Source organism: Macaca thibetana, chromosome 3, assembly GCF_024542745.1.
Source record: "Macaca thibetana thibetana isolate TM-01 chromosome 3, ASM2454274v1, whole genome shotgun sequence".
In the NCBI taxonomy this organism is placed as follows: domain Eukaryota; kingdom Metazoa; phylum Chordata; class Mammalia; order Primates; family Cercopithecidae; genus Macaca; species Macaca thibetana.
In genome coordinates, this window is record NC_065580.1 from 155,793,168 (window position 1) to 155,813,988 (window position 20,821).

A 20,821-nucleotide genomic window follows, 5' to 3' on the forward strand; every position below is an offset into this window, starting at 1 on the left:
AGTCACATTAATCTCTCATCTAAACAAATAGCAGCAGAGCTGTGGTTGCATGTTAAATGGAAGCTCCAAGTGTCTACTCAACACCAAGCATTTGACCCAAACCTCACAACCACCCCTCAGTTGAGAATACGGAGGCTCTCAGAGGGCACAAAACCCCTCCCCAGACATCCAGCTAGAAGTGGCAAAAACTAGACTAAATTTAATTCTATTTCATCCCCAAAGCTGTGCTGTATCCAATGTTTATTGCCCTGAACTGACTGGAAAGTTGGGGTCACACCAGGAATACCATCAGCCAGGTCCCAAAAGGCATGTTGTCCACAATAGTAATTTTAATTGTATTTCAGAGCATGGCCATAAACTAATGATTAGATTGGCTGATTGATCTTTGTCTTCCATGAAAAAACGATATTCTTCTACACAAACAGAAGTTAAGATAACCAGTGCGGGGATGAAGGCCAAAAAGGAGTAAAATTTTTGGTTTATATGTTTTGTTTTAAAGGCTATAAATGTAACAGTTATATTACCAAGTATTGTTTTCACAGATTAAAAAAATACTATACCAACAGAACTATTATTTGAAATACTAGAGGGCACTGCACATTCAGATCCAAGTCCTCTGAGGTTCACGAAGGTATTATTTGCTAACATCAAAGAAGCGGATTGTGAAATTAACAAGTAATAGTTGAAACAAAACCCTTCAAAATATAAAGATTTTAAACACATATAAAATATATTTACATATTACACCTATACGATTACATATAAAGTATGCAAATACACAATATGAAAATTTGAAACGCATGGTGCAATAGTTCAGAGACACTCAGAACACGCAGTGCTGCTCAGCAGGTGATTGTAACTCAGCGACTCGGGGACCCGTGAGTGTCCCGAGGACTCACCAGAGATGCGCGGGCCACAGCTTCCACCACTGCATCGAACACCTTCTGGGGCAGGCGCAGCAGCGTGGTACCACTGTCCACGATGGCCTTGTCCGCGTTATACTTGAACCAGGAGAGAAAGGGGAAGGTGCATGAGTGACGGTGGCGCTCCCCGCCCCGCGTGGCTCCAGCCACCATCACCGTCTGTCTGTTACACACAAATCCAGGCAGCCACGCCACTCGTCAAGGACTGTAGTTCATTCATATTCTCAGAACTGGGGAACCAGGTGTCTTCCAGCCCAACATGCTCACTTCGGAGACAAGGAAATGGGCCCAGGAAAGGGAGGGGATGTGGCCCAAATTAGCAAATCAATAGCCCTCCTTGGGATGGCTTTTGGGGAGCTCTTTCCTTACTCAGAGCTGCCCAACTTCCTTCACTGAGGACCCCCACTCCTGCCCCAGGGCAGAGGGAAGACCTATTTGTCTTTTGAGGCTGAAATATATTAAAAGCCACTTGTATAAACAGTACACAAATCAACTCTCTATGACCTCACTAATGAAGAGAAGAAGGGGGGACAATTTTTCAACAGACATCCCATATTTGCATTGGTAACAACCAGAGCCCAGAGCCACACTGTATCATAGACTGAGACACACATAGGCACTGCCAGCCCTGTCCCCACCTGCAACATTCTTCATGTGGCAGAGGGAAGAGAATGGAGGCCAGTGGCCAACACCAGATGAGCCACCCCAACCTCTACAGGCACAGCTGCGTGGGCAAGTCTACCCAGGGATGGAATGAGTCCTGGGCAACTTGATCCTCCTGCCTTAAGGCAAATCCATGAGTCACACAACCAATACACCACTCGGGTCAAAAGGAAATAAGGGAGGAGGGGTTCAGAATTTTAAGAAAATGAAATATAACAATGTATTAGTATTCTTCACAAATATTAAATTATTTTCAGTGTAAAAACAAACAATTTAAAATATAGCTTAGCTTATTCATAACATTTTCATGTTTTTAATAGGTAAGTAAAGTGAATATTTAAAAGTCCTGTAGCAAACTGAAATGTTGCACTAAGATGTCCTGGGTTTTGTTGTTTGTTCTTTAGGGGGGTGGGTGCATATGGGGTGGGCAGGAAAGAACCTAGAATCTAAGAATCGCATCTCCAAATATAGGCTTTTCCTCTCTAATACACATACACACACACACACAGAGACACACACACACATACACACACACACAGACACACACACAGACACACACACACACACAGGTTTTGTCTTTTGTTTTACATTCGGACATTTGATTCTACCACTAGGTTCTTAGCTGACAAATAAGTGCCTCTTGTCAATAAACACAGATTTGCAATGGAAGGGACAATCATTTTTATAATCTTTAGTTTCTCAGAGGTGTCAGGCCTCTGAGCCCAAGCTACGCCATTGCCATCGTATCCCCTGTGACCTGCACGTATATGTCCAGATGGCCCGAAGCAAGTGAAGAATCACAAAAGAAGTAAAAATGGCAGTTCCTGCCTTAACTGATGACATTCCACCACAAAAGAAGTGAAAATGGCCTGTTCCTGCCTTAACTGATGACGTTACCTCGTGAAATTCCTTCTCCTGGCACATCCTGGCTCAACAGCTCCCCCACTGAGCACCTTGTGACCACCACCCAGGCCAGCCAGAGAAAAACCCCCTTTGATAGTAATTTTCCACTACCTACCCAAATCTTATAAAATGGCCCCACCCCTATCTCCCTTCACTGACTCTCTTTTCGGACTCAGCCCGCCTGCACCCAGGTGAAATAAAAGCCTTGTTGCTCACACAAAGCCTGTTTGGTGGTCTCTTCACACGGACGTGCGTGACAAGAGGTACCTGCATATATGAGAATCGATGTTGGCATGTGACGGGTAATATGAACAGAAGTGCTAACAGGTTAGAATGTAATGAAATGCCCATGGTTTTTTATAAAGCATTCTAAAAGTGCTATAGAAGACTGAGGCTCTCGTAAGTCATAATCATAACGTCATAATGTGTTACGAACAAGCCAAAACGCAGTGAGAGGGCATGAACATGGATCCTAAGAGGTTTGGTGTCAGAGCTCTGCATGTGGCCACTTTAGCACTACCGAGCCACACACATCTTTACAGCATGACTGTTTTTTAGGGAGAATTGGGTACTCCGGGGGCCAGGCTAGCTGTGAATGGAGGATAAAAAGCTGATGATCATTTTTTGTTTCATTTTGCTTATTTTTCGTCCTTCCCTGTCCTACACTGACGAAAAATCTGCTTATTTCAACCTCTTAAACTGAGCTTAGGGACCATCAGTCCAAGATGAATGTATGGTGGAAGGTATAGCTCAGATAGTCCTCTTCACTCACCATTTAATGCTAATTTTGTCCTATGAAGCTAAGTGATTGGGAGGATGCAATATTTGTGGTGGGGAGGGAGGACAATTAATTGATTTCAACTTACTGTACAGTAAGGCCCTGCATCTTTTCATGTAATTAGCCTTTATCTTACAAGGTAATGTACCTTCTATTGGCATCTACGGGTTCCAGCTGGCATATTTAAGTGACCCAGGCACACACAGAAAGACACAACAGAGACCATAGCATGAATACCTCTCTGCAGTCCAGATTAAGGCTTTGGCCTCCAATTTCCAGTTTCAGAATTTCTATCTGGTAGTACCACTCCTCCTTAATAGGGGTATACCAGATGTCTCCTTTATACAAACTTGGTTCAATTCCACCCAGGACCTGGGACAGAAAATATTTACAGGTATAAGAGAAAAAATACACAGACATATCAACAGGTTACACAGAGAAGCATGCACTTGTAAAGAGAAACTTGACTGCAATGAGGGCTTCTACTTTGTGATGATGTCATGAAACAAGTATCAATGCTTAAAAAATAAACAAGGAGCTGGACGCGGTGGCTCATGCCTGTAATCCCAGCACTTTGGGAGGCTGAGGCGGGCAGATCATGAAGTCAGGAGTTCGAGAACAGCCTGGCTGGCATGGTGAAACCCCGTCTCTACTAAAATTACAAAAATTAGCTGGGCGTGGTAGCAGGCACCTGTAGTCCCAGCTACTCAGGAGGCTGAGGCAGGAGAATCGCTTGAACCAGGAGGCGGAGCTTGCAGTGAGCTGAGATCGCGCCACTGCACTCCAGCCTAGGCACTACAGCGAGACTCCATCTCAAAAACAGTAATAATAATAAAATAAATAAATAAAATAAAATAAAATAAACATGAAATGTTATGGGTCCATGTCTGCAAAAGTCAGATGGTATTAGGCCCTCGTCTAATCAAGATGCTTTGGGGGTTTCTTTTATCCAAAGAAAGTATATACAAGTTTAGCTTTACAATATTGAGATTTTTCCTTCAAAGAAATGCAATAAGACAGTTAACCACACTGACTGACAATTATTTAGTTTCTTGCAGGTCAGACAACAGAAGAACAAGCGCTTCCCTGATCAAAGCTTCATTTTGCAAAATCATAAAACATTTCCTCATAAATCCTATGCTATCCTCTGCCTGGAAATGGTAGCAAATGAAAGTAGCTGAGGACCAGGGACGCAGAGCCTGCCCCTCATAGTCAGACAGCAATGGGACTGGCAGCACCCCCTTCTAGTGCATTCTTCCTGTCTCCTACTACTTTTGACGTCTGGGTGCAGGGCACTGGAGGAAAGCTCAGGCTCCAGCACCTCCGTAGTGCTGACGGCCTTGGTTCTGTTTCAGTAGCAAACACTTGTGCTGTGGTACGCGTGTGCCTGTGTATGTGTTGAGAGAGAGAGAGAAAGGATCTACGAGGGTCCCTGTTTCCCTGCCAAATTTATGAACTCTCCTTTGCCCCCCTACCCAAAGTCAGGTCCACTCACCACACCCCCCACCGCTCCTCACTTGCCCCTCCCCCACCCACAGAAAGCAGTGCCCTTCCAAGGATGGTAAAGAAAAGTTTTAAAGGAATCTGGAGAAGCAATGAGAATCATCCTTCCAGATGGCAGGATGACATAAAGGATTGTCTAATTTTAGCCATTTTTAAAAAGATCGACAACAAGGATGATGAAAGTTTTACAGTACCGACGCACACCTACATGCCTAATATTTCTGCTCAGGTGTTTAATAAAACAGAAAAAAGAGCCCATCCATCTGTGATTTTTCGCCCCTTTAAGACTGAAAGATACCCACAAGACTACCTCCGTTGGTCCCAGATCCAGCAACGGGCAACCCGGCTCCACACATCTGCATGGAGAAAACGTTGGGGATGTTTGCTTGTGTCACCAGGGAGTCAAAGAAGGTCTCCAGGGAACTTGATGGCTGCGGGAGGGCGACAGAGAGGGACACCTGCTTAGGACTCACAGTGTAGACATGGGTCACCCAATGTAGATGCCACGCACCACAGACAACATTCCTGGTGTTTATTCCTGGTGTTTTTCATGGTTCAACAATACACCAGCTTGTGATCGGGTCTAGGAATTCAGAAAGCCCCAACAGAGCTTCCCACTGGTTGGTATTTTTCCTTTGGGTACGGCTCTGTTGTACAAATAAGATCGTATTTCTGGAAGCCATTCGACGCAGGCACATCTATCATCATGACTGCCTTGTGAGGGGGTGTGAGAAGCCGTGGAACTGGGTTACCGTGGCAGGTGGTGGATCCTAATCTTAGGCATTTGAGAGTAAGGAGAGAAGAGTTTCTCTAGGAGCTGCCATGGCTGCAGACATTTTTGTTCGCCTGTCAGCCGCAGCTGTCCACCATGCAAATGAGAGGTGGTTGACCAGGGAGCACAGTATCTCCCGGACCCCAGAGCCTGGGGAGAGGCTTAGCTCTGCCAGATGAACTCTGGCGGGAAAGAAGCAGGAAAGGCATAAATCTATACTCCAGAAGCATAAAAGGCTTCTTATTCCCTGAGGCCAGATTTCAGAAGCCCTCATGTGCTCTGTGTCTCCCTCACATCCAGCAAGACATACAGAGGATGCCCTCATTTCTCCAGAGAGACTCAAAGGGAAGTGGGGAGGTCTGCAAACAGCTGTGAGGTGTGGGTGTGCCAGGGCTGCTGGCGGTCATGGAGGAAGTCAGTGATAGACCCGAGTTTAGATTTTGGCTTTGACAACTGGGAGACACTGGAGTTGGTGACCCTGAGTTGTTAGTTTTTGATGAAAACGTAATTAACTATAGTAGCGCAGATGCTATAGGCATCCCCTGGGTGCCTATGGTCATTCACAGGAATGATTATTTACTATCTGTGAAAATTAAAACTGTGATTCCAGAGGGAGTGAGAGGGGGACTCCACCATGGAACAGACACAGATCTTCCCATTGGTTTAATCCATTTGTGTTTGACCTCCTACTTGTTTCATCTCAGCTTCTGCAGAATTCCGAGGCAGAATCCAGCACAATTTCCACATGCAATCTCTGTCAGAACACTTGTGGGTGTTTGGGTCAACCAGTGAGACAAAATCACCTCTTGGGATAACAGGGTGGGCCTGGGGGTGCCCCCAGCTGGTGTTCTACCTACCTTCTCGAGAGGCAGTAAAGCAAAGCAAACACGAAGGGGAGACCGGCTCTGCCACTTGCCAGCCAAGTGACTTGTTCCTTTGCTTCCTTCCCTGTGAAACGGGGATAAGGGCAGCTACCTGGAGCCGCTCTGGGGCTTAAATGGGCCAATACTTATAAAGCACTTAGAACTGCACCTGGCACACAGTGAAGGAGCTGCAATCATTGTGTCAAGTCCTTCACTAGGGCTGTGCCTTGGGATTCCCCTAGGAACTTAAAAGCATCCAGGTGCCCACAACTAACCCTGAGAGAACCTGATTCAGTGGGGCCCAGGAAGCTGCAGTTTTAGAAGCCCCGTAGGTGTTCCTGATACAGCCTTGACAGGAAGCCCCTGGAATGGACCAGGGGCCACCTCACAACCTGAGCACTGCAGAGTGCTCAGCGCACCTGCCTCAGAGACGCCTGGGGCAGTCCGCCCAGCGCACCCTGCAGGCCCTGTTCCCAGCCACACTCTGCTTCCTATGAGTCCTATTGTTTCTCCTCAAACCCTGGAAATGGGAAGCCAATTGTCAGTAATCTTGGAATTTCACAAATGAAAAGATAAAATGTCTCACAGTGAGTCGGGAGGTCTGAGCAAACCCCGAAGGGGTCTGTTCTCACTGAAGCTTTACATATTATTAATTCCAGGCAATTTAGGTTTCCTCTATCATCTTCGGAACAATTCACATAAAACCAGTCATACACATCTTTCATTTCCAAACAGTCACATACAGATAAAACATTTTGAAAATGTGTTTAGGAATGCAAGTTTCCATCCATCCGCAATTCCCTATGGTACAGAGGACAAAAGGGTTCATGAGCCAGCCCTGGCTCTGCAGACAGTGAGAAGCTCCATGTTCTGACTTCAAAGGGGCAACAGCTCACTGACCCTCAATCCCCACATCTTGAAAATGAGGAGAATAAGGCCAGGCGCGGTGGCTCATGCCATAATCCCAACACCTTGAGAGGCTGACGTGAATGGATCACTTGAGCCCAGGAGTTTGAGACCAGCCTGGCCAACATAGTGAAACCTCGTCTCTACCAAAAATACAAAAGGCGTTAGCCAGGCATGGTGGCGTGTGCCTGCGGTCCCAGCTACTTGGGAGGCTGAGGTGCAAGAATCACTTGAACCCGGGAGCCAGAGGTTGCAGTGAGCTGAGATTACACTGCTGCACTCCAGCCTGGGAAATAGAGTGAGACTCTCTCTCAAAAAAATAAAAAAAGTAAAAAGAAAAAGAAAAAAATAAAACGGGGAGAATATGACCTTACAAAGTATGCCTCACAGGGGAGTCATGAGCACTGAGTGACCCACATCTTATCTTGGATCTTCTCAGCCTAGGGCCTAATAGGCTCTCAGTAATTGTGATTCTGTCTCCTTGTGGGGGCCAAGGGTTATAAAATTCCTCTTGCTCTCACCACCCCATCCCCATCTGCTCATAAACTTGAGCTGGAACTATGGGAAGATTATCCTCCCGGGACAGTGGGGGCGTGTTGCTCTAGCAGTCACTTCTGTTTCCTTCCACATGTAGCTCTGGTTCCAAGCCTAATGCTAAGCAAGGTGAGGCCAGGCCGTGGTGCCCAGTTACGGGGCCAGGAGAGCTGGTCTCCTTCTGCGGTTCTCGATGCATGCAAACCCGTGTGGACTCCAGGAGCCCAGCAAACACCCCCGGTGTCTACTCCCGCCTGCCTTCGGCAATGCCTCCAGGTGGAAATTCCCCGGCCTGCCTCCCTCCTCCTGCATACAGACATTATTTCCTTTGGGTAGGCCCCAAGTACAAATATTTGGGGAACGTCCAATTCTGTCTTTCCCCATTTGGGGAGGCTCTGGTGATGGCGAGAGCAGGGCTCCACAATTCCTCCGGGGCTCCCCACCACTGGGAAGGGCTGGCTATCCCCAGGGCATGCCTTCAGGCTGCCCATATTCCCTGCTGGGTGTTGGGAGTCTCCTTGGAGGTGTCCCCTGCAGAGCCAGGAAAACAGGCCACATCCCAGTCTGGCTGAGGGCACCATCCCCTGCCTGCGTTCCAGGGCTGCCCGCAGGCTCCTGCTTCACGCAAACGTATGAATTTAATAAATGTGTTTTCTTTTAATCCTACCTTAGTAAAACCTCCTAAACACACATCACGATCTACATGATTCAAATTCTGTTAACATTTTAAACTATAAAACGAAATAAAACAAAAAGTTAATGCTATTAGTCTGTCTTACAGGAAGGTTCCAAGAATCATGCTGTTTACCTTCAATTTAAAAAATGCTTGGAAATATAATGGTGTGAATACTGGTCTGTTTCCACCACATGGTTCTCACTGTCTCCAAGGATAGCTCAAGACTCGTGTGTCAGCCCTTATTAGATTTTCAGAATCTCATCCTATTATTTGATTTCCTTAAATCCATGGATTAGCCTTACCTTGGCAAGTGTGGCATAAGCTAGGCCAAGTATTCCATTCCATTTAATCCCAGGCAAAAAGAAATTCTCTGATTCAAAAATAGTGGCAATGTTGACAAGAAAAGAACTATTGAAGCCTTTGGGGATGGTGACAAGGTCTTCCCCAACGAAGCCCGTCCAGCTTCCTTGTGTGTACTTCACAGTGACGTCAAAGCCCTTGGAGCGGTATGTGCTAGACCTGGAGAAAGAAAAGAAAAGCCTATTGTATTCATTTTATTTTATTATTATTTTATTTATTTATTTATTTATTTATTTATTTATTTTTGAGATGGAGTCTTGCTGTGTCCTCCAGGCTGAAGTGCAGTGGTGCGATCTCTGCTCACTGCAACCTCCGCCTCCCGGGTTCAAGCGATTCTCCTGCCTCAGCCTCCTGAGTAGCTGGGAATACAGGCACATATCACCATGCCCAGCTAATTTTTGTAATTTTAGTAGAGACGGGGTTTCACCCTGTTGGCCAGGATGGTCTCGATCTCTTGACCTTGTGATCTGCCTGCCTTGGCCTCCCCAAGTGCTAGATTACAGGCGTGAGCCACTACGCCTGGCTAAGCCCATTGTATTCTCTTATGTATCCATGTTCCCGAGCCACAAAGATAAGGTTGCCATGTCCAAGACAGCTATCCTAAACACAGAAAGTCTACTGTAAGCCTGTAAGCCATTCTTCATCATGAACAGCATCAACGTTCACAAAGCGACAGCTTCCCCCAAAAACATAATCGCTAATATTTGGTAGCAGTGTTGTCCATGTTATGTGGAAGGGTCGCACTGGTATAAACATGTGGCTTTTGAGTTTAATTTTTCCCTATACCCAAGTTAAACCCTATAAGTCAGGTGCTTTGCTTGGCCACTGTAGCCTTTGAAGGACACAACCCAATCTGGGCACCTGCCTGGCCCTCCGGCTTTGCAGGGCTGCTGCACTGCTGCTCTGTGACATGGGTAGGTGCTGGCACCCTGGAGGGAGGCTCCACCAGCCTGCGCCAGCAGCGGCTGGGGTTCATGTTCACACATACAACTCATGTGACAAATAATGACCAAGTCCTACCTGCTGAAACCCACATCTTTCATGTCACAGGTCCTTCTCAAGGTTCTCCCCCAATGTCCCAAAGCTGATTATACTCACACCAAAATATGGGCAGTGACGCTAATGGCATGCCAGAACATGAATCACTGTGACATGACCCTGAGCCTGACACTCACGTGGCCCTGGGGGTGAGAGCTACTGACGCAGAACAACACTCACAAGATCAGAGAAAAGTCCTGCCTGCTCAGTTTAGGCTGCAGTGAGGGGAGACAATGCATGCGGGAATGGTGGTTACGGGGAATGAGAGCCACCCGGGGAACAAAGCAGGCAAGGGGACCTCAAGTGACCCAGCAGTCGGAGAGAACTCTTGGATTCGGCCATGTTTGCATGAGACCTGAATGAAGACAGTGAGACCTGGGGCTCTCTGGGGGCAGCGCATTGTGGAGATAGGACAGCAGGTGTCGAGGCCCTGGGGTGTCCCACCCTGCAAGGTCATTCCTACGCCCATTTGAGTTTGAAAACTGCTGGAATATAGGACGGAACCTGAGAAACATCTCTAGGCAAATGTCTGTGAACTCAAACCACGCTCCTCCTAAGAAAATGATCACCATCCTAAGCTAAATATCAAATCACCCTGAAGCGATCCTGCTCACCTGCAGGCTTGATTTCACTCTGTTTTAATAATCAGTCTGCGAACATTAACACATGTTAATAAGTCTTTGTCGTGGGATTACATGAACTAGCGCAGTCTTGCTTAAGGTCAGTAAAGAAGTTCGGAGATGACATGATCATTCATTCATTCATTCATTCATTCATTCATTCATTCATTTATTATTTCTTTTAAAGATAAGGTCTTGCTCTGTCATCCAGGCTGGAGTGCCATAGCACAATCATGGCTCACTGCAGCCTTGAACTCCTGGACTCAGGAGATCCTCCCGCCTCTGCCTACTGAGTAACTGGCACTAGAGGTGCACACCAACAAGCCCGGCTAATATTTTTCTTTCTTTTTTTGCAGAGACGAGGTCTCATTATGTTGCCCAAGTTGGTCTCAAACTCCTGGGCTCAAGCAATCCTCCTGCCTTAGCCTCCCAAAGTGCTGGGATTCCAGGCATGAGCCACCATATCTGGCCTTTAATTCATTAATTCATTCTTGGTATATCTAATAAGTGTTAAAAATATTAACTATCTTTAATTCAGTAACTGCACTTCTGAGACTCTGACCCTAAGGAGACACCCAGGAAGCAGACAGAGGTTCATGTGCCAAGATGGTCGTGATGTTTTATGCATAACAGCAAACAGCTGGAAACCATCCAAATGCTCAGTAACAAGGAAACAGTTCAGTAAATTACAGCATATCCATATGATGCACTATTATGTGCCAAAGAAAAAAATGTTTCTTTTTCTAAGAAATTTTAAATGATGTAGAGAAAAAGTTAAAAGAAAAATACGTCAAAGGGACAGAATCTCCTTCAAAACTATTTATTACACTCAAATATTAACAGTGGCTAGCTGAGGTGGCAGGATTGGGGGTGGGTGGACTCCTATTCTTGTGGTTAGGTACCTCCACATTTTTTGCATATATAAGTTTTATAATCAGGAAAAATGTGATTTTACGAAGGTCTAGCAAACAGATTTTGGGGAAACAGCTGATTGTAACTTCAAAATGGGGTACAGAATCTAAAGATGGTTGGATTTTAACATTTGCCTACTGTCTTGGTTCACTCCACCATGATCATAAAGTAGAAGAGGCATTCAGTGAATGTTTTCTGTGCACAAATCTCCCAACAATGGGTAGGCACAGAAACAGAAAAGTGACCACAAAGGGACCTTAGAGCACTAAGGGATCCATCAGAAATTACCCAGGTAACGTGCAGTCAGGTCTTTGAAAAAGGGTATCTGAAGATTGGTGGAATGCCAAGCTTTAGTGCCAATATAAATTCAGATGTGCCTGCCACATGAGGGGATGCACACGTTTATGTTGAATAGCAATAAAAATACTAAATTATTCAGTCCATTTTGACAATTTGGGTTCATTCCTCAAGTTCAGAAATACACTAAGACTATCTTGAAATGCTTGGAGAATACGATCTAGTACAGAGGTTGGCAATTTTTTTCCATAAAGAAACAAATAATAGATGTTTTAGGTTTGTAGGCCATAGGATCTCTGTGATAACTACCCAGCTCTCAAACGTAATGTGGAAGCGGCCACAATGTGTAAGTAAACTTGCATGGCTGTGTTCTGATAAAACTTTATTTCCTAAAACAGGCAGCAGGTCATATTTGGCTCATGGGCTAGCCTTTGCCAACCCCTGGTGTATTAGTCCGTTTTTACACTGCTGATAAACGCATACCCAAGACTGGGTGGGTAATTTATAAAGGAAAAGAAGTTAAATGGGCTCACAATTCTATGTGGCTGGGGAGTCCTCACAATCATGGTAGAAGGTGAAAGGCACGTCTTACATGGCGAAGGGAAGAGAGAAATGAAAGCCAACTGAAAGGGGTTTCCCCTTATCAAACCATCAGATCTTGTGAGACTTATTCACTACCATGAGACAGCGTATGGGCAAAGACCACCCCCTTGATTCAATTATCTCCCACGGGGTCCTTCCCACAATACATGATAATTATGGGAGCTACAATTCAAGATGAGATTTGAGTGGGGTCACAGCCAAACCATACCTCCCGGCATGGTAGAATAACTGTTTGTTGTTGTTGTTGTTGTTGTTGAGATGGAGTCTCACTATGTCACCCAGGCTGGAGTGCAATGGTGCCATCTTGGCTCACTGCAACCTCCGCCCCCTGGATTCAAGCAATTCTCCTGCCCCAGCCTCCCTAATAGCTGGGATTACAGGCACATGCCACTATGCCCAACTAATTTTTGTATTTTTAGTAGATATAAGGTTTCACCATGTTGGTCAGGCTGGTCTCAAACTCCTGAACTCAGGTGATCCACCTGCTTCAGCCTCCCACAGTGCTGGGATTACAGGTGTGAGGCACCTGGCCTGGCCCTGGTAGAGTAATTGTATCTTTCCTAAACAGTTTAAAGTGCTATGACTTCCTTTTGAAAAATTTAGTTTTACTCTGTCCAGGCTATAGAAAACTCCATAGAATTTGTAGTGTTAGTAAGAACCTGAACCAGCCGGCATATCTATTTAGTGTATCTTCTCTGGTTTCCTGCCCAGGCTGCTGGTCCCCTTAGAGGGAGTACTCTGGATATTTTGGTGTCATTTCCAGAGAGACAAGAGGCAGCTGGAGTTATACTGCCTGGGTTCAAATATGAGTTCAATACTTTATTAGCTGTGTGACCCAGGGCCAAGTTATTTACTCTCTTTATGCCTCAGTTTCCTCAACTAAAAAATGGCGATAATATAATACCATCCCTCATGAAGTTAATTACACAGATTAAAAGAGTTAATACTGTAAAGCATGTAGAACAAAAGCTTGGAACACAGGAGATATGCCACAAAATAGCTGCTATTATTATAATTATCTAATCATTTGCTACCTTTCTTCAGTCTATGAGTTATTATTAGAAAATTCAAGTCTGTTAGGCCATGTTTGCATTGCTATAAAGGAACACTTAAGGCTGAATAATTCATAAAGAAAAGAGGTATGATTTTAGCTTATGGTTCTGCAGGCTGTGCACAAAGCATGGTGCTGGCATCTGCTTCTGGTGAGGCCTCAGGAAGCTTCCACTCAAGGTAGAGGGCAAAGGCAGACACAGTACATCACATGGTGAGAGCTGGGGCAAGAGAGAGAGGAGGAGGTGCGCGGCTCCTTTAAACAACCAGCTCTCATGTGAACTAAAGGAGCGAGAACTCACTCATTGCCTTGATGAGGGCAACAAGTCATTCATGAGGCATCTGCCCCCTTGACCCAAACGCCTCCCCTGAGGCCCCAGGTCCAACACTGAGAATCATATTTCAACGTGAGATTTGCACCCAAAGCAAATCATCAGGATTTTCTGTTTGTTTGTTTGTTTCTGGAAAAAGCTCCTATAGAGCTACTCTTACTGAATCTAATGCTGCCTCATTCTAAAGTCCAAACACCCCATGGAAAGGAGCCAATGTGTGTGGGGTGACTTGGCTAAGGAGGTCAAGGAGAGGTGGTGACGCTTCAAGCTCTTGTGCAACCGGTGTCTAAAAGGCAAGAGTTCCTCTCTGCCCTGCACTAGCTCTGTCCAACAGAAACTCCTGTGACGACAGAAATATTCTGTCTACGCTGCCCAATAAGCTGGCCGCTTGTGACTAATGAACACTTGAAATGTGATTATAGTGCAACTGAAAGACTTAACTTCTATTTTATTTAACATTCATTAAAATAGCCACATGTGACTTGTGTCTAGCCTTGTAGAAAGCACAGTCCAAGATAATGTTAAAAAAAAAAAAAGGTAATTCTCGGTTCATATTCATATTCTCTGGGTTCCTTGAACTAAACCTCTGAGTAAAACCCCACAGAAGAATCATAAGTGACTCTAGGGGTTATTAGTAGCATAGAGTTTCCAGCACTTTAAATAAAAAATACGTCTTCATCTTCATTTTCTAGCACCCCACCTCTTGGGACTAAAATACTTTGGCTCTCAATTGCTCTGCACAATAATTAAATGCATGGAGCAAGAAACCTGGATGGGCTTCTCCTTGGCAATGTCCATTCCGGGTGCTCAGAAACAGCAATCAATCAGGGATGTGGGAGGCCAGGAAAAAGCCCGCTCACAGTAAAATAAACACTTTGAACCAAACTCAGAAGATGTTCTACCTCTGATAAGAGTGCTCAGGGAATGCAGGATTAAAAAGTGAAATCAACTGAACTGAGGGGAAAAGAGCTGCAGAACATTTTACTATTTCAAAAGAAACCTGCTGTTGTTTGCAGAGAACACGAAAAGAGAAGGTGGATGTGGAGAATTCTAGAGTTCAATCCTTGGGTCAGTTCTGGTTCTCCTAAGCCACTTGACCCAGGAAATGCTGAGTCTCCTAAAGAACTCTGCTCAGGACCTCCCTGGGGCTCTCAGGGTCAGAAATCTACCAGTGGGCTTACTGTCCTGGCCCAGGTTACCAGATGCCCCTCTTAATCTTCTGTGATTCTGGAAGTCACCAGACCTGAATGCATGAGACCCTGAGGTTCAGGGTCAGCTCAGCCTGCTCAGCCTGGTGTTTCATCAACATCCTCAATAATGTTAAATGCTCACAGGCTCCAAAATGGCAAGTGCCCTTCTATCAGGCAAATGATGGACACGCTTGAGAAATGATCTCAATAATCAGGTAAAAATATCTGTCCTCATTCAATGGAAAGCCATTTGATCTGTATCCAGTTTAGCCTTCTAAAAGAAGTCCCTAATTCCACTTACAAGCATTAGTTGAGGAAAATACATTGGTCTCTTGCTCTGTGAGCTTCACCCCGGATATAGTACAGAAGTAAGGAGACATTTTAATGGAAATATACTTAATTTCCTGAATAGATTCATGGAGGGTCAAGGGATGAGTATACTGGATCACTCTTCAAGCCAGCTAGCTGGAGGTGAGATTTTATTGGCTAAAAAAGATGTACATTTAAAAAATGCATGATCTTTTCTTTTCTTCTTTTTTGCTCTATAGTAACTCACTGGAACATTCACCACCATGAAAAGATGGATTCTGATAAAGACGAGCTCACAAATGACTAATGGTAGCCTGACATCTCATTCCATAAATCAAAGAGATCTTGTCAAAGAACCCCACGCCAAAACTCCAATTACTGTAACATGTTTCAGGAAGCATTAGACCTGAATATCCAAAGACAGGACGTGAATCAGAGGCGGATAAACCCAACCAGAACCTTATTATAACTAAGAGAGATCAGAAGCACAAGCAAATACAGACACATCACAGGGCAGAGAGCTGCAGCTCAGAAAAGAAACCTTTGTCAAAAATTGAGAAGGCAAAAGGACGGTCTCTTGGCTCCCATCAAATACAATGGTTGAAAGTATAACTTAGGCCAACTCTAAAGTTAGATGAAAACATTAGACAAATTAATTATACATAACTGACATTGAAAGAAAATATTCATGTCTTTCAATCATAAAGCATATCAACCATAATAAAACATGTAAAAAGCAGATAAAAGGAAACAAGGTTAATATCAATCTAAGAAAGTATTTAACTTGCGAAGCAAGCATGGTAGCAGGGATGTAGTTGAAGAAATAGAACTCACCTCAAACTCAGAAGTGAGATGCATCATCTCTGATTCAGCCAAGAAGAAACCTTACAGTTCTGTTGAAGAATGGTCTCTTGAAAAGAAAGGCGGTACCAGGGTAGAGACCCAAAAGGTGAGCGATGTGTTATACGTAATCAGTCAGTCTCTGCAGTACTCGCGAATAAGGAAGGTACGCTGAATTTGAATGGTGGGGCCGGGCGCGGTGGCTCAAGCCTGTAATCCCAGCACTTTGGGAGGCCGAGACGGGTGGATCACGAGGTCAGGAGATCGAGACCATCCTGGCTAACACGGTGAAACCCCATCTCTACTAAAAAAAATACAAAAAACTAGCCGGGCGAGGTGGCGGGCGCCCGTAGTCCCAGCTACTCAGGAGGCTGAGGCAGGAGAATGGCGTAAACCCGGGAGGTGGAGCTTGCAGTGAGCTGAGATCCGGCCACTGCACCCCAGCCTGGGCGACAGAGCAAGACTCCGTCTCAAAAAAAATAAATAAATAAATGAATTTGAATGGTGGAAGTGGCAATGGGGTGAAACCGACCATTGAGGGGCTTTCCCTAGACACTGGTATGTTCTGTTATTTCTCTTTTTATTTACCCACAAAAGGAGAAACAGATCAGGACCTTGAGTGGTCAGAATGGTGGCAAGGAATCCTGAATTATCTTGTGAGATTAGCAGGAGGGAAGGCTTAGTCATCAAAGGAGTTCTGGATGATCCCAGGAGTTTTCATATTCATCAAACGCATACGGACTACAGACGCCCAAAGGATGAAAAACAGGAACCATCTGCCATTTGAATGCAAACCTGGTGATGGGTACAAAATCCACCTGAATACACCAAACAGGGCTAGCAGGTAAGTAAGACAGATGTGTCCCATGGTAGCCTGAAAGAGAACCACAGCTCAACCAAACACTGAACACAGTTGAAGGGAGCCGAGAAAGATGCTGGGCTGTCTACGGTTGACGAAATATTGCACATAGTCTTCATGATGTGGAGTATTATTTACCCTTGAAGGTTTCAACAATTGCATCTGCATAGCGAAAGGATGTGTGGATTGAGGAGCATACTTTGACCTTGATGGACTCTGGCTATGAGCAGCTGCCACAGAACTGCTATTTACCTGCCATGAAAAAAGTAGCCATCCATAGGGCTTGACTTGCATGGTTCCCTTTAAATCTGGAAAGTAATTATCCATATCACCCTAACCTTGACTTTACTGTGCTTTACTGTTTTCTACTGTATCTTGCATCTACAGATGATGAGAGAAAAACCTATCCTAAGGGGAAAAGAACTGCTAAATGAGAAAATGCAAGCTCCACGTGTGTTGGTTCTGCCCCTATGTGCTGAGCCCCAGTCAGGGGGAAATGTGGAAAACATGCCACACAGACTAGAGCCCTGCAGTGGAAACAATACAGGGCTGGGACCATCAGGGACCATTCAGATAAGTGGTTCTCAGAGAGGAAGGTCCTGTCCCCTAGGGTAAGTTTTGGAAACTCTACGGGTGTATTTGATAAGCATGCTGTTTATCCTGGAATGTGAAGGATGGTCATGCAAAATGAAGCATTGTTCCCATCCCACACCACTTTCCAAAGTTGCTCTGGGCATCTGCATGGGTGAAATCTGCTGGATCATCTGAGCACAGAATGCACCTCCCATTCATATGTGCACAAAACCTTTTCTACATAGGTTTAGTATATATTGCATATTCGCTACTATGGAAATCCAGGGAAGCTGATTCTCTTTCTGTTCGTTTTACTTGGAACTTTCCTAAGATTATTTTCCATTTTGGAAAATCATATCAGCAACTGATAGAGTTTGGATATCTGTCCCCTCCAATTCTCATGTTGAAATTTGATCCCCAGTATAGGAAGTGGGGCCTGGTGGAAAGTGTTTAGGTACTGAGGTCAGATCTCTCAAGAATGGCTTTGTGCCTTGCCCATAATAATGACTGAGGTCTCACTCTGTTAGTTCCAGGGAGGGCTGATTGATTGTTAAAAAAAAAGCCTGGCACGTCCTTCCCCTACCCTTGCTTCCTCTCTCCCATGTGATCTCTGCACACTGGCTCTGCTTCGCTTTCCACCATGACTAGAAGCAGCATGAGATCCTGATGCCATGCTTCCTGTACAGCCTGCAGAACCATGAGGCAAATAAACCTTTGTTCTTTGTAAATTACCCAGCCTTGGGTATTCTTTTATAGTAGCGCAACAGACTAAGACAGCAAACTGAGCAGCTTGGGGTGGGTGAGTCTAAGTCAGCCTGCCTTGATCAGTCTACACTGGGTGTACATGTCCACAGTGATGTTAACTCACCTCCAGCATCCACCTATTGCATGATCTCCTAGCACCACGGAGCCAGGGTGTTCATGCATTGAGGTTCTGATTACCTGGTTATACATTACTTCCCTTGTATTCCCCCCACATTACGTCAGGGCACTTTGAGCTGTGTGTGTAGATAAGTCATATGACTTTTGCAGTCACTTCAGGGAATGACAAAGCACTTGTTATAAAAAGCGGGTGTTGGCTGAAGGTTTGGGGACTGCTGGTCTCAATGATTGAATTTGGGCAAGTCCCCTGTCTCCCCGACCTCCTGTGCTGCAGAAATCAAAATGAGAGGTTTGGACCAACTCCAAGTCCTGTTCCATGATGAAGTAGTCCAGAATGAACAGTTGGAGGTGAGGGCTGTTTGGGGACTGAGGACTTGGATGAATCACAGATCTGAGTGGGAAGGGGCAGCACAAGCCATCGTAAACCAAGCCTCTGCTGCACACACAGAGAGAAACACCACCACTACTTCTACACACGTTTGTGGTTATAGCAACAGCTGGGCACATACTGATCACAGGCAGGTGTTATATCCGGGAATATCAATGAAGGAAGCTTACCAACACATGAAGCCATAAACCAAGCTATCAGTTCCTTGAGGGAGGGGCCAGCCACATTTTTCTGAAGCCTCACAGAGCACTGGCCACCATAGCCCTCTCCCCAGCATGCAGCTGTAGCCATACGGGTAGGAGGCCCCGTCATTTATGGCACCAAAGTGGAGCCCAGGATGTGGCGTAGGTAGAATAGATATACAGGGTTTCCTCTATGCTTTCTTTCATACACGGCAAATCATCTCGCTTTATTAAATTGCCTGGCATTTTCAGAAGACTTCAGCTATTCTTCCCCCTCCTTTTGTCCCCAACTAGAGCTGGCCTTTATTCCCTGGAACAAAGCACTAAGGATAAGGAAAGTGAGAAAGGGAAGTCAGGAAAAGAATTTACAGTAGGGAAACCCAATATGACAGTTACCGAGACCCTCGATGATTCATGACCCTAAAAAACGAACCAGCACGTCAGCTTACCTGTTCTGTCTGTTGAGTTTAAATTTCAAGATCGTAAAAATAGTTGTGACATCAAAACATGCACAGCATTTGAGCAGCTTCCAGTTCAGAGGGCGGTGACTCTAGACCCCATGGGCTCCTGCAGAGCTGAAGGCTGCCACAGGCCACTGGGGGCCTCCCCAAACCCCACCCAGGGCTGCTCTGAAGTCTGCATGGACAGAACTTGTTCTATTCCAGAGACCTCCATCTGGCTCCACTTTTTTTTCTCAACTCCACCCCATAATTGTTCATGTGCAGCCTCAGTCTTGGCCCTTAATACTTTGTGCTCACAAAACTCACTCTTCCAAATGAGTGTTGCAAACCAACCCACAGAAACGGCTTCCAGGAACCACACCTTAACCCCTACTGAACTATGTGAAGGGGGGTTTCCGTGTATCCCTTCAGCCGAGGAAGCGACCCCACACCCTTGGCCAGAGTGGCCTCACAGACCCCCAAGACCTGTCCCCTGCTCCAGCCCACCTCCACTACAGAACTAAAGCTGCTGCAATAACCACCAAAGGGCCACAAGCTCCCTGTGACTTGGATAACTACAGGAGTTGTGTTTGACTTGGATTTTTAGAAAACGAATCTCACGTAAATGCGTGAAGGCTATCAGGAGACCCCTGCTGTGAATTTGAGGATGGAATGAACATGCACATATGCATACACATGTCCACATGTATGTACACGCACATGTACATACACATCCGTATCAGTATCCCCCTTAAAATGAAACAGCTTTCTGGCTGTTATGCTCCGCTGCATTTTGAAGCATGTGGATCATGCAGTACCCCAGCCCAGCACACCAGCCAAGGGGCCAGCGCTTACCTCTCTGTGTCAAAGTACGTGTCTATGTAGGAGTGCGGGGCTCCCGCCACGGCAAAGTTACTGCTTCCAGTGTCAACGAGAATCTGTAGCTTTTATGTTTCAAGGAGAGAAAGAAAAAAAGAAAGCATCAAGTTATTTTAATAAGGCAATACTCTTGAATAATTTTTTTAAAACTAAGTACCAAGAATAATTCATCAGTTGGAACAAAAAAAAGTATACTGATGAGGGGAATACAAAAAGCTATTATAAAATTGAAATCTGAACAAAGTCCATGAAGAAGCTTGCACTGGAGAGGGGAAAATGGTCTTGTCTCAGATACACACTGAGCCTTCAAAGAGAATGGATTCTGTTAAATAACTGGGTTTCCTTTTTAGGCTGTTGGTGCTTGAAACCAAGGCTGAGCTCTTTCTTATCTCCGGGCTTTTGGCCAGGTTTAGCCCTCCACTGGGCTCACCCTCCCCTTGCTATTCCAAATCTCGCCTGGAAACCCCGATCCAACATGGCCTCCCCTCCCCAGGATGCCTCCCAGCCTCCTCATGGCAGGTGGTGGCCCCTCACCTCCCTGCACGG

At 45.4% G+C, this 20,821-nt stretch overlaps 1 protein-coding gene across 2 annotated transcripts in view; it reads right to left on the reverse strand.

Annotated features, from left to right (window-relative positions):
• Positions 1-20,821, reverse strand: part of BACE2 (beta-secretase 2) — a 115,755-nt gene that overhangs the window by 34,867 nt on the left and 60,067 nt on the right. For both annotated transcript variants that reach the window (XM_050784569.1, XM_050784568.1), the window contains exons 2-6: positions 20,252-20,340; positions 8,824-9,040; positions 5,073-5,201; positions 3,505-3,639; positions 900-1,001 (exon numbers count right to left, since the gene is read on the reverse strand). In XM_050784569.1, the coding sequence (XP_050640526.1) occupies positions 900-1,001; positions 3,505-3,639; positions 5,073-5,201; positions 8,824-9,040; positions 20,252-20,340 (672 nt within the window). The remainder of the gene's footprint in view (positions 1-899; positions 1,002-3,504; positions 3,640-5,072; positions 5,202-8,823; positions 9,041-20,251; positions 20,341-20,821) is intronic.